Raw genomic sequence first — 16,163 nt, forward strand, 5'->3', positions numbered from 1 at the left:
TTGTCTTAACTTTCTTCCACAGTCATCTTGTGTCTCTCTCCTTTTGTCTCCCTTCCTTTATTCGTTTCCCCCCATTTCTTTCCCGTCATTCCTCTCCTCCCCAGTTAGTTCTCTCTTCCATTCTTTTCCACTTACCACTCCCACCTGTTTTCTTCCCCCACACCTTCCTCTCTCGTCTCTTATTTTTCTTCTCCCCTCCTCCATCTCCTCTTTTCTTCCCCCTAACCTTCCCCTCTCTCCTTTCCTTTTCTTTCCCTCTCCTCCCCCCGTCTCCTCTCCTCCCTCTTCTCTCCTCCTCCCCTCCCCTCCTCACGGCTCTTTACAGAACTCTCTTTTTCTTTCCCTCTCCTCCCCCCGTCTCCTCTCCTTCCTCTTCTCCCCTCCTCCCCTCCCCTCCTCACGGCTCTTTACAGAACACAGTTGCAAACATCTCTGATATTTCCACTCCTGTGTTTCTCGCTACTTGACTCCACTTTTTTTGTTGCTTTCTCTCTCTCTCTCTCTCTCTCTCTCTCTCTCTCTCTCTCTCTCTCTCTCTCTCTCTCTCTCTCTCTCTCTCTCTCTCTCTCTCACACACACACACACACACACACACACACACACACACACACACACACACACACACACACACAGCTTGCACATCTGGGTAGTGAGCAAAAACATGGAGGAGGTGAGTTAAAACAAGAGTGAGATGGCTCCACTGATCTGTCGACTTCTCCCACCCCAACCCCCTCCCCCACCCCCCACTCCCTACCCCTACACCCCGCCCCCACACACCCCCACACTTCCTGAACCCCTTCAGCTTGAGGACGTTTTCTTTCATCATCATCATTATCATCATCACCATCATCATCATTACAGTATTATTAACATTGTCACCATCACCATCGCCACCGCCACCACCACCACCACCACCACAACCACCACTATCAATGTCATCATCAGCACTATCATTTTCATCATCATTATCAGTCATCATCATCACCATCATCATCATCACTGTCACTGTCATCATCATCATCGTCAGCATCCAGATCAACTTTTCCATCAAAGGTTAGGGTGAGATGGGGTCCAGAGAGCAAGAAAAAACTGATAAAAGGAGAAAACAGCCAAAAACTTGGCCTCAAAATCTTTATTATGCTGTTGAAGTTTATTTGTGGTTATTTTTCTAGTTTGTGTGTGTGTGTGTGTGTGTGTGTGTGTGTGTGTGTGTGTGTGTGTGTGTGTGTGTGTGGATGGTAGCCCGTACGCGTTTGTGTGTAGGGTGTGTGTGTGTCTGCGTGTATAAGCGTGTACATGTGACAAATGTGGTTACCCCCTTCACTGAGCACTGACACACGCACCTACACCCTCCCCTTACACCCTCACCACACACCACATGCATCATACACTACACCTTCATCTGTTACACACACACACACACACACACACACACACACACACACACACACACACACACACACACACAATAAAACCGCCATTAACTTTAACAGAGGAACTAAATACTCTGTTGGTGTTTGGGGGACGAGGGTGAGGGTAAGTGGAAGCAGTGTTACCTTGGCTGTTATTCTCTCTCTCTCTCTCTCTCTCTCTCTCTCTCTCTCTTTCTTTCACCTTCCCCCTCATCGCCCCACCCCTTCCCCCTCCCCCTGTAATGATCACTCCAACTTAGAACTATGTCAACAATACGGTCGGTAGAGGTTTGGTTGTGTGAGTGGCAAACCGTTCCCTACTCTCCCTTCCCTCTTGTTTCCTCCTCTCCCTCTTCTCTCCCTTTTTCCCCCTCCCTTCTTCTCCATTTTTTTCAATTTCCCTCCGTTTGTCATCTCTTGTTTCCGGTTTTTCCCTCTTCTTCCTTTTCCCTCCCTTCCTCCCTTCGTCCCCTTCCATTTCTCCCCTCTTCTTTTCTCTTCTTCTTTCCCTCCCTTCCCTTCCTCTCCTTTCATATATTGTTTCTCTCTCCTTCCATCTTCTCTTCTCTCCAGTGTATCTTTTTCCCTCCCTCCCTTCTCCCTTCTTTCCTTTCTATTTCTTCTCATCCTCTCCCATCCATCCCTCTCCCCTTCCCTTCTTTCACATAATTATCTCCTGTTCTCTCTACAGTGTTCCTTCCCTACGTTCTCCTCTTGCCGCATCCCTCCCTTCATGACATCCCTTCCCATCCCTTCCCTTCCCCCTCGCCCGTTTTCTCACCGTTCTTCTCCTTCCCTCCCTTCCCCTACTCCTTCTAATGATCACTCCAACTAAAAACAATGTCAACAAAACAGCAGAGGTGGTTGTGTGAGGGGAGGACTGGTTGCTACTCTCTCCATTTCTCTTCTTTCTCTGCCTCCACTGTCTTTTCGTTCTTCCTTCACTTTCCCTTCTCCACCTCTGTTCTAACTCTTTTCTCCGTCTTTCCTCTTTCTTCTCTGATACTGCTGCCCCCCCTTTTTCTCCTCCATCCTCTCCCATCTTTCTTATCCTTCGTCTCTCCTCCTTTCCCCCTGTCTTCTCATTCCCATCCCCGTTATTTTTTTTATTCCTTTTTTTTTTTCCAGTTTCTCTTCTTCCCTCCCCCTTCTCCATGCTCCTGTGTTTTCCTCTTTCTCTCTTCCCCTCCCCCTCTCCTCTCCCTCACGCCACCTCTAATGATTACTCCAACTAAGAACTATGTCAACAGAAGGGAAGGTGTGGGTGTGTAAGAGGCAGGCTGACTACTTCTCTCTCTCCTTCAGGCATCCACAGAGAGATTCCCTGCATTCTCCTGCCAGCCAGAGGGGCGTGGAAGGAGTCTATGAGGGAGGATGGTGTGTTGTGGTAGCAGGGTTAGAAATTGAAGGAAGTTGAGGGGGAAAAACAGGGGAATATATGAGGGAGGTTGGGCAGGGAGGCAACGAGTGAGTACTGGAGGCTGTGAGTGAGTCTGTGAGGAAGGCTGGTATCTGTCATGAATCTGTGAGGGAGGCTGATGTGTTGTGGTGGCAGGGTTAGAGATTGAACGATGTAGAGGGATAAGATGGAGGAGTCTGTAAGGGAGAGTATTTGAGGAAGGCTTTTGTCTATGAGGAAGGCTGGTGTATTGTGGGAAAAGGGGTTTAGAGCAAGATGGAAGCCATTACGATAGTCATTTAAACGTAATGTGTTTAGGCATTTCTAATCGACGTTATGTTGATTTTGGTATGGGGCAGTTTTCTTTGGAAGAATTTTTTTTTTTTTATGACGGCCTTTGGCTCTTTCTTTTATGCACAAGAGTGAGGGACAGATTTATGGTGCATATAAGGGATGGTGTAGAGGAGTTCATAATGGTGAGTGATGTAGTAGAAATGGACAGGTTTAGAAAAAGACGATATTTTGATTCGTCATTTTCCCTTGTACCAAGGTTTTCCGACGGTCTTATCATATGCTTTTGCTTGTCAGTCTTCAGATCCTGACACGTATATATACCCATTTTTCAGAGTGATATATTTCCCAGATTTCGGTAACTTTTATTATATTCCAAATTTTTTCAAAGGTCTTATACCCATCCTCTGCAGTTCCTCAGGTTCCAACCCATGAGGGCGCCAGGCATCCACACCAAACGAGCCTCGACAAATTTCACACATTTTTGGAGAGGGTGGAAAAAATGGCTTCCACTCAGACCACTGCCACAACTCTCCCTCAGGTATGGCCACAGAAATATCCCTTTTCAATGTTTTTCTCGTGATTTTCCCTGTGTGGAGGGAGGTGAGGTTAGGTTAGACTGGGTTGAATAGCTTGTGTTACGATAGGTTAGGTTTTTGTAGGTTAGGTATGCTGTGTTAGTTTGGGTTAGATTAGGATGGGGTAGGTTGGGTTAGGCCACTTTAGGCTAGGTTAGGTTGGGTTTTGTTAGGTCAGTTTGAGTTATGGTGTGTTAGACTGGATAAATTAGTCTTTTTAGAGTTGGTTTGCTTAGGTCAGGTTAATTTGGGCTGAATTGGATAGGGTTAAGTTAGATTAGTATGAGTGTCATTAGGTAAGATTGCTGTAGGTTAAGTTAGGTTAGGTATATGTGCAGAGTTGCCTATTTTTATGTAATTTTCGGTGCTAAGTATTGGACAAGTTATATATATTGTTTCAAGTTTTCGTTTGGCCTATTTTCAGTTATTTTTCCTCTTCACAGAGCGTGAGAAATAACCAAAGTACTATGTGGTGAGAGAGAGAGAGAGAGAGAGAGAGAGTGTTAAGTAGTTACAAGTGTTAAGTGTGTGTCTGGTAATCGTCCTCCATTTTATGTCGCCACAAACCAGGAGAGGAAGCTGTGGCGGTGAGTTCTGTTTTGTGGCTTATTTCTTCACAGTACCATATATTTCTGTTATATATCAGGGCCGGATGGGGGGGGGGGGCGTGATTCTTAGAAGGATTAGTACTTAATACATTTTAACCATAAAAAAATTCAGTATCACTTTTATGTTATGTGTTTCAATCATGGGAGTGCAGTATTACAGGCAAATGGAACAGCTGTCATTGCATGTATTTTGTAAGTAAACCATTGAGTTGAAAAAAATAGGGGGCTGCGTACACGTCAACCCCCAACGTTCACCCAGTCCCATGTTATATAATATGTTTTAACACAACGTACGTAAAAAATAGCTCTGCGATATTCTCACACACTGACTATACGAAAGAATCCAGAGTTTGAATTTGCTGTATGTTTTTCTCCACAAATCATGTAAAAAAAATAATACTGATAATTCTAAGATCCGTTATGCGTTTCGACATTGCTACAAGTGCCAGCCTTTAAAAAATATCTCTGACTAGTTACGTTGTATATTTCCCCACAAATCAGTTGAAAGAAAATTGCAGTTCAGACGTGTGTGTGTGTGTGTGTGTGTGTGTGAGAGAGAGAGAGAGAGAGAGAGGGAGGAGGGGAGAGACAGTGATGACAGTCATCCCTATTTGTCGCCCTATCTGTCGTCTGTGCATATTTTAACTGCGGAAGAAACGGCAAGTGATGAGAGAGAGAGAGAGAGATAACTATGGTGACAACCCGTTTTATTTGTCGCTTTATCTCTCCCTTACGTCCATTCCAGTACCAGGGGAGCGACAAGTGATGAAGCGAGAGGGTTGTGTCTCGTCTGCGGTATATTACAAACATGACGACAAGGGAGACGAAAGATTTGAGAGAGAGAGAGAGAGAGAGGGAGAGAGAGAGGTGGGGGGTTACAATATGGAGAAGACGAGGGTGACGACATTTTGCTTAATTTGTTCCTAAATCTTTCGCCTGCTTCCAATCACGGCTCCTGGAGAGAGAGAGAGAGAGAGAGAGAGAGAGAGAGGGAGAGGGATGGGGGGGGGAGTAAGTCATGAAAAGATGGGCATGGGACGACAATACGGTAAAAACGACAATGACAATCTGCCTTATTCGTCGCCATATTTGTCGTCTGCGCGCCCATTCATGGTTCCTGACAGCAAAGGAACGACAGATGAAAAATGAGGGAGTTACAGATTCATAAAAAAAAAAAAAAAAAAAAAAAAAACGACACGCGACGACTTCACGATAAAAACGACAATGATACTCTCCCTCACTTGTCGCCATATCCGTCTTCTGTGTTTATTCCCAGCTTTGCCTGTCGTGTGGGCCCATTCACGGGTTCTGACAGCGGGGAAGGAGAGAGAGAGGGGGGGGGGAGGTACTAGGGTATTTGAGGCCATTAACAACTCATTTATTCTCTCTCTCTCTCTCTCTCTCTCTCTCTCTCTCTCTCTCTCTCTCTCTCTCTCTCTCTCTCTCTCTCTCTTTAATGTCTGTCCTCTCCTGTATCTTTATATCCCCGCACATCATGGTTTTCATAGGCAGGTTTATTCCTCTCTACCTTAATGTTATATGTCTGCACGCCTTGCTCTCCTGACTTATTGCAGAGAGAGAGAGAGAGAGAGAGAGAGAGAGATTCTAAAGATAGTATGTGCATTATCATTACCACCACTGCGACCATCACCACACTACCACCCTTACACCAAACTCTGTCACCATCTCCACCACCACAGTTACTATCATCAGTTATAAATATCCACCACATCACTCACCATCACTGTCACTATCGTCCATTCACCACCACTCATCACACACTCCAACATCACCACTACGTTCTACCACAGCACCAAACGCCACTCCTTCCTCACCACCCACCTCAGATCATCACCTCTACCACACATCATTACGACACACCACCCAGCGCATACCACCACCACACACCACCCACTGCTACACCATTCATGACCACCCAACACATCACATCACCACCACACCCCTGCACCACTACTTGGGAAAGCTGAACACCACACAGTTTCTTGCATCACACTTCACCACATACCCCCCTAAAACACACACACACACACACACACACACACACACACACACACACACACACACACACACACACACACACACACACACACACACACACACACACACTGACAGCAAAACACCACTCACACAATTTGTCCGTGGCGTGGTTTACATCAATCTTGTCTGGGGGTAGGGGTCTCTCTCTCTCTCTCTCTCTCTCTCTCTCTCTCTCATACCTTCACTATGATGATGCACTATTTATATATATACTAGTGTATTTATATGTTGCCCTCCAGTGCCTCAATTTAGTTTGTATTCCTCCTTCCCCAGACGATTTTGCTCAGCCTTTCAGAGACCCCTCCTGATGAAAATCCTAAATCTGATCTGAACGGAACTGCAACAGAAACATCTATTCAGTCATATTATTATTACTACTACTACTACTCCACATAGCCATGTCAAAAAAGTAGTGTTTAGTGCGAATATTAGTAGCATTTCGTGTTGTTCCCACTAGCAAAGCCATTATACAGTATGTACCGTGCTGTGCAGAAGGTCTAACGTTGTGCTACATTTCTTAGATGACGTCCTTTTGGTTAATTTATTGTCATCAGACGATTTTTTTTCTTCCAAGGACAGAAGTATCGGTGTGAACCTTGAAAGGATTACAGTCATTAGTCCTTTCGGATCTGTTGGTTTCTTTACTTTATTCTTGCAGCCGCCCGACGACTTTATTCTCACCAAAGACTTGCTGAGAGATTAAGCCCGCATATATATATATATATATATATATATATATATATATATATATATATATATATATATATATATATATATATATTCCCCTTTTCTAAGGTATTTCCCTCCCACCCTTAATCTGCTCTCTTTCAACTCATGCGTCTTTGTCCCCCCCCCTCTCTCTCTCTCTCGCTCTCTCTTTCTCTCCAACACATGTTCACAGTGTGGGCGCCTTGTTTGTGATCTCTCCTGCCCTCTTAATATTAACCTACTGAAGACACGTGGATAAAAACAGAGCAAAAACGTATCTATAATTACTCCATGTTCTGTAGTGTGACCATTAGGCAAGTTGTACTGATTATGTATATATTTTTCTAAGTTGTGCAAGAAAGGGTTATTATTACATCTAGGCGGATTATAGTGTTTACCAGTCTGCATGATATATCTTTCTTCCTGTGTGTCTGTCTGTCTGTATGAATGGTATGCATGTGTATCCTTTTTTGTTATATGCAATTATTTCAGCATCTTTCCCCGAGTGTCTGTCGTGTACTGTATTACTGTCTTCATACTTGTTTCTCTCTCTGTAGATATGTCTGTATATTAACGAAAAATTGAATATATCTGTTAGTAGTATGTAAATAACCCCGGAATGTATCGGGAGTGGCCGGAATCATCTCTTCCCCAGTTTACTCTTATCGTCACTCCTCTCCATTATGTCAGTTCAGGCAATCTTCCCTCGTATGCTCTTCCATGTAACTTCTCGGGTAAAACTTATCGCTTTTTGTTCCGTTTTAAAAAGATTGTTAAGAAGTTCGCGAATGGGTGTAGGTTGGAAGAAGGTGGGGTTGACCTAGAGCGAGGTGGAGTATTATGCGGGAGGGTGATGTGTCGTGGGAGGAAGGGAGAGGGCCGTAACTGAGTAGGGACAAATAGACATAGGGATTCTGTTATTGCGTTAACTTCTTGCAGGATATGGTGCCAGTCGGACTGGTAGGTGAATAGAAGTACACATAAAAGAAGAAAGCGTTAGGGAGAGGGCGGGTAAAAATATTAACTAGAGGAATATTGAGAAGGGAATGAACTGAGAAAGAGAGAGAGAGGGAGAAGTGTGTGTGGTCCACGTGTTTTTATTGTCACTTTTCCTTGCTCCTGCCCGTGAGTTGGCTGACTGCAGGCTGACTTACATGACTGACTGAGCTGACTTAATGTGTAGATGCCTGGTCTGGGTGACTGGTGGCTGACTGACTTAATAATTGGTAGATGACTGGCCTGTGTGACTGGTGGCTGACTGAGCTGACTTATTAATTGGTTGATGACTGGCCTGGGTGACTGATGGCTGACTGAGTTGACTTATTAATTGGTTGATGACTGGCCTGGGTGACTGGTGGCTGACTGAGCTGACATAATGGATGGGTGACTGGTGGCTGAGTTGACTTAGTGGAGGAAAAAAGAATATACCAAAAAATAAAACTTCCTCTTAGTTTTGTAGATAATCTCGGCACTTCCCTTAACAGATTGACGACGTTTCTTTATCGTTCATGTCAGACGATTTTATTCAGCGTGATAAATACCCCCACAGCGAAGGGGTTAACTCTGATCTGCCTAGAATCTCCCTCAGCTGATCAAAACCGCGTAGTGTCAGCCTGAATTAAATATCTAAGAAGGTCCGTGTCAGGCAAGTGGTGGAGACGTTGAACCTTCTGGGGAGCGTGCGTAGTGGAGACAGTTATTGGCCGCTGAATTAATGTTTACTACCATCATCCGTGTGTGTGTGTGTGTGTGTGTGTGTGTGTGTGTGTAGTGGGGAATATTGCTAACACTCCCACATCCCCTGATTGCTTCATTACCAACACACCTTTGCACGGATCCCGGTGTCTGATTGGGCTGGGAGATGTCAGGGAAGGGTAATGTTTAGTATAATTCATTAGGTAAGGAACTGTCAGAGAAGAATAATATTTAGTATACGACCTGCCTTCATTACCAAGCCACTGACTGCTTCATTACTTTTACATTGCACAGATCCCAGTGTGTGATTGGGTAGGGAATAGCCAGAGGAGAGAACGGTAATGTTTAATATAAAACTTGCCTTCACGACAGTCTGGTGAGATCTGGGTGATGGTGTGCGGTCAAAGACGGGTAACGTTGGAGCCCAAGACCTCCAAAGGTTTCCCAGTGACGAGTATGATCGACAGAATAATCATCAGATGAGGCTTAAGGGTTGATATAAGAGCTCACTTCATTAGCCTGCTACGACGCTCTGAAGATTATGTGTGGTGTGGTGTGGTGTGTGGTTGGATGGCTGTCATAGGAATAGGGTCATAGGGTTAGAACACTCCACCCCTTTCTAGCAATTTTTCCTGCTATGTCTCCTAACACTCATACTTCAGACGTATATATTGGATTATAGATGGCGCCACGTTGATTTTTAAAGTTCCTCTGTGTGTGTGTGTGTGTGTGTGTGTGTGTGTGTGTGTGTGTGTGTGTGTGAGTATGTGTGCATTTTCATACCAAAAAGTGCACGCAACATTTACTGCTAAACTCGTATACTAGGGGGAATTTTGGTAGGTAATATTGGGTTTACCAGTGATTTCATAAGGGAGGTTATGTGACGTTAGTTTAGGTTAGAATAGGTTTGATTCAGCCTAATTAGGTTGTTAGGCTAGGCCAGGCAACTTGTTAATTTGGGTTAGGCTGTTAGTTTAAGTTGATTAGGCTAGGTTAAGCTGTGAAAGATTCGGTTAGATATGTTTAGGTTGGGCTTGATTAGTGTAGGGTAATATTAGTCATTCAGTACTGAAACAAGCAGTTGGGAGAAAGAGATGAAAGTGTTCGATTTTTAAAAATAAAAACTCATTTCGTTGACATCACTTGGGGTCCATAAAGCATTTTACTTGTCTCAGGAAGTGTATTATGAGGAAAAACAGTCAGATAAATTACCAGGAAGTAACGAAGTTTTATAACTACCATATATTATCAGGAGTGACAATGAAGATATGAGAGCTGCATTGGCAAAGAGAGGGACAATCAGAATGGAGAAAAACACAGATCACAAAGGTGGATGGAGAGAGAGAGAGAGAGAGATGTATAGTGTCGGTAAATATCAGGGAGCATGGTGGTGGTAGTGGGTGGGATGAGGGTCTAGACATATTGTAAAGCCACACTATGTCATCCTCCCTCATGCCACCCACCTCGAAGGCACACCCCCTCTTTCCTTCCTCCATCCCTTCCCTTTTTCTTTCCTCTTCCCTTTCTTCCATTCTCTGCATTCCTTCTCATTTTCTTCTTCCTTCATTCTGCCCCTCCTTTACCCTGTTTCTACCCTCTCTCCTTTCTTTCCTCCCACTCTCTTTCTCTTTCTTCTCTTCTTGTATCCCTCTCCCTCCCTTTCCCCTCCTCTATTCCTCCCCTCTCGCCTCTTCTTTGCTCACCTTACTTCTCTCTCTCTCTCTCTCTCTCTCTCTCACACACACACACACACACACACACACACACACACACACACACACACACACACACACACACACACACACACACACACACACACACACACACACACACACACACACACACACACACACAACGATCACAATCTCCCCGTAAATTCGGCATCTTTATCACCTCAGACAGCGCGTTCTTGTAAGCAGGCTTGGGTGACTCTGTTCAACATGTGATCTTTATGTTCGGCCTCAGTTCACCCAGGGTGGCCATTTTAAAACCCTTTCAGATCGATTACGTGTTTTTTTATTTTATTTTATTTTTGTTCTTCATGCCTCTAACTATTTTATTTATATGTAGTTATTTCACCTTAACTGAGCCCTGATCTCTCTCTCTCTCTCTCTCTCTCTCTCTCTCTCTCTCTCTCTCTCTCTCTCTCTCTCTCTCTCTCCCCACCTTATTTCACATGGCCTAGTGGCAGAAAACAGCGATGGCTCCACTTATTTTTCATGGCACTTCTTCGTGACTAGCAACATATTATAGTGTTCATTTATTGTCACAACTCATCATTCAAGATAGACAGATGGCAATTTTAGGCCAAGTTAGAGCAAAAGGAGTATAGTAATAATGAACGGGTTATTCTATATGTATTATTTAATTTGTACTCTAACTTGGCCTAAAATTGCTACCTTTCCTTCGTGAATGCTGAGCTGTAACAAGAGAATAGCACTAAAATATGATCCTAGTCACGAAGAAGTGCTGTGAAAAGGATGTGGAGCCGCAGCAGGTAATTAGGTGGATATATATATATACAGGTTAATTGGTGGGTGTGGATAGGTAAATGGGGAAAGCAGAAGGGTAGGTGAGAGGTAAAGATTAAACAGGTATATAAGTGTGTGTGTGTGTGTGTGTGTGTGTGTGTGTGTGTGTGTGTGTGTGTGTGTGCGATTAGGTGCATGTAGGTGGGAGGAAGTTAGGTAGGTGGGTGGTTGGCAGGTATGCAGGTGGAAAAGCATGTAAATAGGTGGGAATATACCTTAGCTAGGTGGGTGTAGGGTGGGAGGGAAGGCAAGTTACGTGGGTGTAGGTGTGTGAAGGTGAATGTAATTGTGATTAGGTTTGTGATTATTTGGGTGTAAGTGAGTGTAGGTAAATAGAGGTGGGGGTAGGTGGGTGTAGTGTAGGTGTTTGATTTAGTGGGTGTGTAGATGGATGTAAGTGGGTGTAGGTGTGTGACTAGGTGAGTGTAGATGGGTGTAAGTGTGTAATTAGGTGAGTGTTTGGGTGTGTGTTGGTAGATTTGAGTGTAGATTGGTGTGTGTGTGTGTGATTAGGCGGATTTAAGTGGGTGTGGGAGAGTGTAAGTGGGTGTAGGTGTGGGATCAGGTAGGTGTAAGTATGTGATTAGGTGGGTGTAAGTGGATGTAGGTGGGGGGAGGGTACCTGGCACACACCCCAGCCCCACCTCCACCCCCTCCCCCTGATATTTACTGCCCCTAATATACGTGTCAGTTGTTACTTGTGGTGGCCCTCTTGTGCCACCCGTGAGAGAGAGAGAGAGAGAGAGAGAGAGAGAGAGAGAGAGAGGAGAAGAAGAAGAAGAAATCACACTGAAAAAATTGTATGAACTTTTTAATGGGTCTTTCTTAAGTTAATACGATAAGACTGAAAATAATCCTAATAATATAAAACACATATCCCTGTTAAACTGTGTGCCAGTACCTCATTCTCAGCCGCCTGTGTCATAATCGGCTTTGCATAGGCTTAGTGGGATTTAAGACGGAGATGTAGGTGTGTGTGTGAGTGGTTTTTGTCGTGTGTGTCTGGAGCTGTCTTAACATGTCTTCCTCAGCGATTTATTGTCCCCGTTGCACCTAAATATTGTCTTCATGGAGAGAATGGAAAATTAAAGATTGGCTAGGAGAGTATATGTGAATGAGGAGGAAGGGGAGAAGGGGAATGGGAGACCGCAAATGAGGTGGTGGGATAAGGGGAGAGGAATGAGGGTGGTGTGAGTTGTAGGAAGGGCAGCCTAATAGCAAAGAACTAAGATGCTTGGATAGATAGATAGACAGATAGATGTTACAGATGCATACTGTATCATATAAAAAGACGTAAGTAGCATATAAAAGTAGGAAAATGTGACAGGCAGAATAAATCGGTAAGGAAAGTGTGCTAGAGAGCTCCTTACGGCAACGAGAACACTGCCGTAGAAATAACAATGTCGTAAATTGCTTAGATGGAAGAATTATCATCCACATTTATTTTAACGCAATTGCTGTACACCGGTATTGACTCTGCACGGTGAAAAATAATCTTTCAGTATTCAGTATAGGACCCATTTCTTCCATTGTGTGTGTGTGTGTGTGTGTGTGTGTGTGTGTGTGTGTGTGTGTGTGTGTGTGTGTGTGTGTGTGTGTGTGTGTGACAAGCAGCATCTAGGGTAAACGTGACAGGTGCCACCCACACGTCACTCTCACTGCCTTCCCCTCACATGGTATTTCCTACAGAGAGAGAGAGAGAGAGAGAGAGAGAGAGTTAATTCAGGCTAAAACCAGATAATTTTGCCCAGCTGAGGGAAGAGTTAGTGGGCAGCGGAGTAGCAGACACTTTTTACGAAATTAATTTTTGCAAGAAAACTATTAAGATCAATTTTCCTTCTCTCCAGGTAACATGAAAGGAGAGGACAGGACCCCGAAAACTAGATGAAGTGGAGAAGACAGAGAACTAAAAGTGAACTTAAAGATTGAAAAGTAGACTAAGAAGAGGAAGACTGAGAACCAGGTACATGGAGTTTAAGGAAGGATGAGGAGAGGAAACCCAAAGCGAGGTATGTTTGTATATCATTTTTGTACTTACTGTAGCGGCTGACATGTACACGTCAGATAGAGGCGGGCTGCTGTTCTGTTCGTGTTGTGTTCGTGTGTTGAGGGTGATTAAGAGTTACTGATTAGCCAATACTTTAATTATGAGAAGCATTTATTGTGTAGCTTGAGAAGTGTGTGTAGAGGCGTGTTGTGTAGGGACTGGTGTGGTAGTTAATGAGGGAGACTGTCATTATAAGAACTCCTCGAACCTTGACGAGAAGAGCGATAGACACGTAAGTTATGCCCTTAGAGATATGTGTGTGTGTGTGTGTGTGTGTGTGTGTGTGTGTGTGTGTGTGTGTGTGAGGGAAAGGAAGAGAGTCTGGTGGGGGGGTGACGGGGTGTGACGGTGGGAGGTGGAGGGGTTGGGGGGTGACAAGTGACAGACACACTCGATTCGCTTGTTACCCGCGTTTTCTGCCTTGTTGGTGCGGCTTAGGAGGGGCACTAGGCTGTTTTGGTGAGAGAGATAGAGAGAGAGAAAGAGAGAGAGAGAGAGGAGGGGGGGGGGCGAAATTGTGACAATGAGGAGAGACGAAAACCAAAAACAGGTCGTAAAGTTAAAGTGAAAGAGTGATTTGAAGCGAGGTTGAAGAGAGAACAGTATGGGAGGATCTGGAATAACAACGGGAACAGTAGTAACTTTAAAATAACGAATGACAAAAATCTTAACAACACACACACACACACACACACACACACACACACACACACACACACACACACACACACACACACACACACACACACACACACACACACACACACACACACACACACACACACACACACACACACACACACACAGAGGAGCGTCTAGCCGTACACACAACACAACAGCACATCATCACCAGTTCAAAACCCTGCTGAGCCACGCTTGGCCCCTTGTCACACACATCGTATGCTGACCTCTGCTGACTCTCACATGTGGCGCTCTACTGACTCATCATCCTCTGGGGTGAATAGGGTCTTGGTCCACTTCTTAAAGCTGGCACACATCCTTGCACATTTTTTTTCCTTTCATGTATTCTTTACCTGCGAATCGCCACCCTCTCTCATAGCCCGTATTCTCGTCGGTGAAGAATGCTCCGTAACGTCTTTTCCTGAGCTATTTGTGTCTTTATTACACTTTACTCTCCTCTTCTGTATTACAGAAATCCTTCCAGTATCGCCACACCCTGCGTAAATATTGTACAAAAGGATATTAATCACTCACATCCAAAAATAAATCACTTAGGAAGAGATGTTAGGGAGCCTTCTTAATCGGCGAGAATACGAGCCTCATTGTCCGCCTTGCCTGACCAAACTGCAACTAACTCCATCCCGTACAACCTAGCCGAGCCTAGCCTAATCAATCTTAACTCTGTGTAACATAGCCAGATTTTATGTAACACTGCCTAACCCAGCCTAGTCAAATCCAACACAGCCATGACCAAAGCACCCCATATCATGTGAGGTCAGATGCAACTTAACCTTAATTTACCTTATCTTAGGCTACCTTACCTTACCTAACTCAACCGGACACAACCCAATCAACCAAACACAACCCAGACTCAACACAACCCAAACCCAACCGAACCCAACCCAGACTCAACCAAACACAACCCAAACTCAAATAAAGACCCAAACTCAACCCGAACGCAACCCAAGCCAAATACAGTAAATAGCACCCTAAGCCAATCGACTCACCTGTACCCTGGCCTCACTGAGATTGGTCCTCTTGGCTAGCTCCTCTCTGACGAAGGCGTCGGGGTAGTGCGTCCTCTCAAACACCTTCTCCAGGGCGGTGAGTTGCACGGAGGTGAAGGTGGTGCGGTTACGGCGAGGCTTCTTCTTTCGCCCCTCACTCTCCTCGTCTGGTGGGGGTGGAGGAGACTGGGGATTAGAGAGTGTGGGGAGCTGAGAGAGAGAGAGAGAGATGAAATTAATTGTGGGAGCCGGAATATACAAGAAACGAAACTAAAAGGCGACGTTCAGGAATGACATATATGCAGTTTATATATAGATCGACTTAAAACGTTGAGAAAGAGAGAGATTTAAGGTAGAATGAATCTTAAAACACTTCTTTTTTTCCCGTCTCCCTTTTCCATTTTTTTTCTATCATCCCATCCCTCTCCTCTCCCGTCTTCTTCTTCTCCCTCCCCCTCCCTTTTTTTCCGCATCCCTATCCCTGTTCCTCATTCCCCCTTTCCTTTTTTTTTTTCCATTTTCCCTTGTTCCTTCCCTTCTCTGTCTTCCTTTCATTTCCCTTCCAGTTCTCCCCATCTTCTCCCATTCTTTGCCTTCTCCATCTCTCCCTCACCCCTCTCGCAGGACACGTGTCACAGATTAAGCTCCCACCCCTCCCCTCCCTCCCCTTCTCTCCCCTAGCCCTATCTCTCCCAATCTCCCCCTCCTCCTCCTCCTCCCAGCTCAACAACACTATTTTTTTCAGGGTCTCTTGAGGAAACAGGGCTTATGTCTGTATAGCCGGGAAAAACAGGCAGAGTTTCCCCTTGTGATCGCGGGATTTCCGTGAATGAGAGAGAGAGAGAGAGACCAAATATTACTTTCCTCTCAGTGTAATGTGTTTAGATGAAGGGTGGATGAGGGAGTTTGCAGGTAGAAGATGCCAGAGGGAGGGTGTGTGAGACTGATGTGTTGGGAGGAGACTTAGAATGAGAACAACGTAGGCAAGTAGGTAATATTAGGAAGCGGTATGTCGTGAGGGATAGGAGTCGTTACTGAGCAAGAACAAAAAGGCGTACTTACACACACACACACACACACACACACACACACACACACACACACACACACACACACACACCTTTAGGCGTACATATTATAAACACATA

General features: G+C 44.7%; 1 protein-coding gene across 1 annotated transcript in view; it reads right to left on the reverse strand.

The window, feature by feature from the left end:
* LOC145410648 (uncharacterized) overlaps positions 1-16,163 on the reverse strand; it is a 50,120-nt gene that overhangs the window by 15,507 nt on the left and 18,450 nt on the right. The window contains exon 2 of the mRNA XM_080280761.1: positions 15,016-15,182. Within this exon, the coding sequence (XP_080136887.1) occupies positions 15,016-15,182 (167 nt within the window). The remainder of the gene's footprint in view (positions 1-15,015; positions 15,183-16,163) is intronic.

This window comes from Coenobita brevimanus, chromosome 86, assembly GCF_032717465.1.
Source record: "Coenobita brevimanus isolate Jiangsu-jjx chromosome 86, ASM3271746v2, whole genome shotgun sequence".
NCBI lineage: Eukaryota > Metazoa > Arthropoda > Malacostraca > Decapoda > Coenobitidae > Coenobita > Coenobita brevimanus.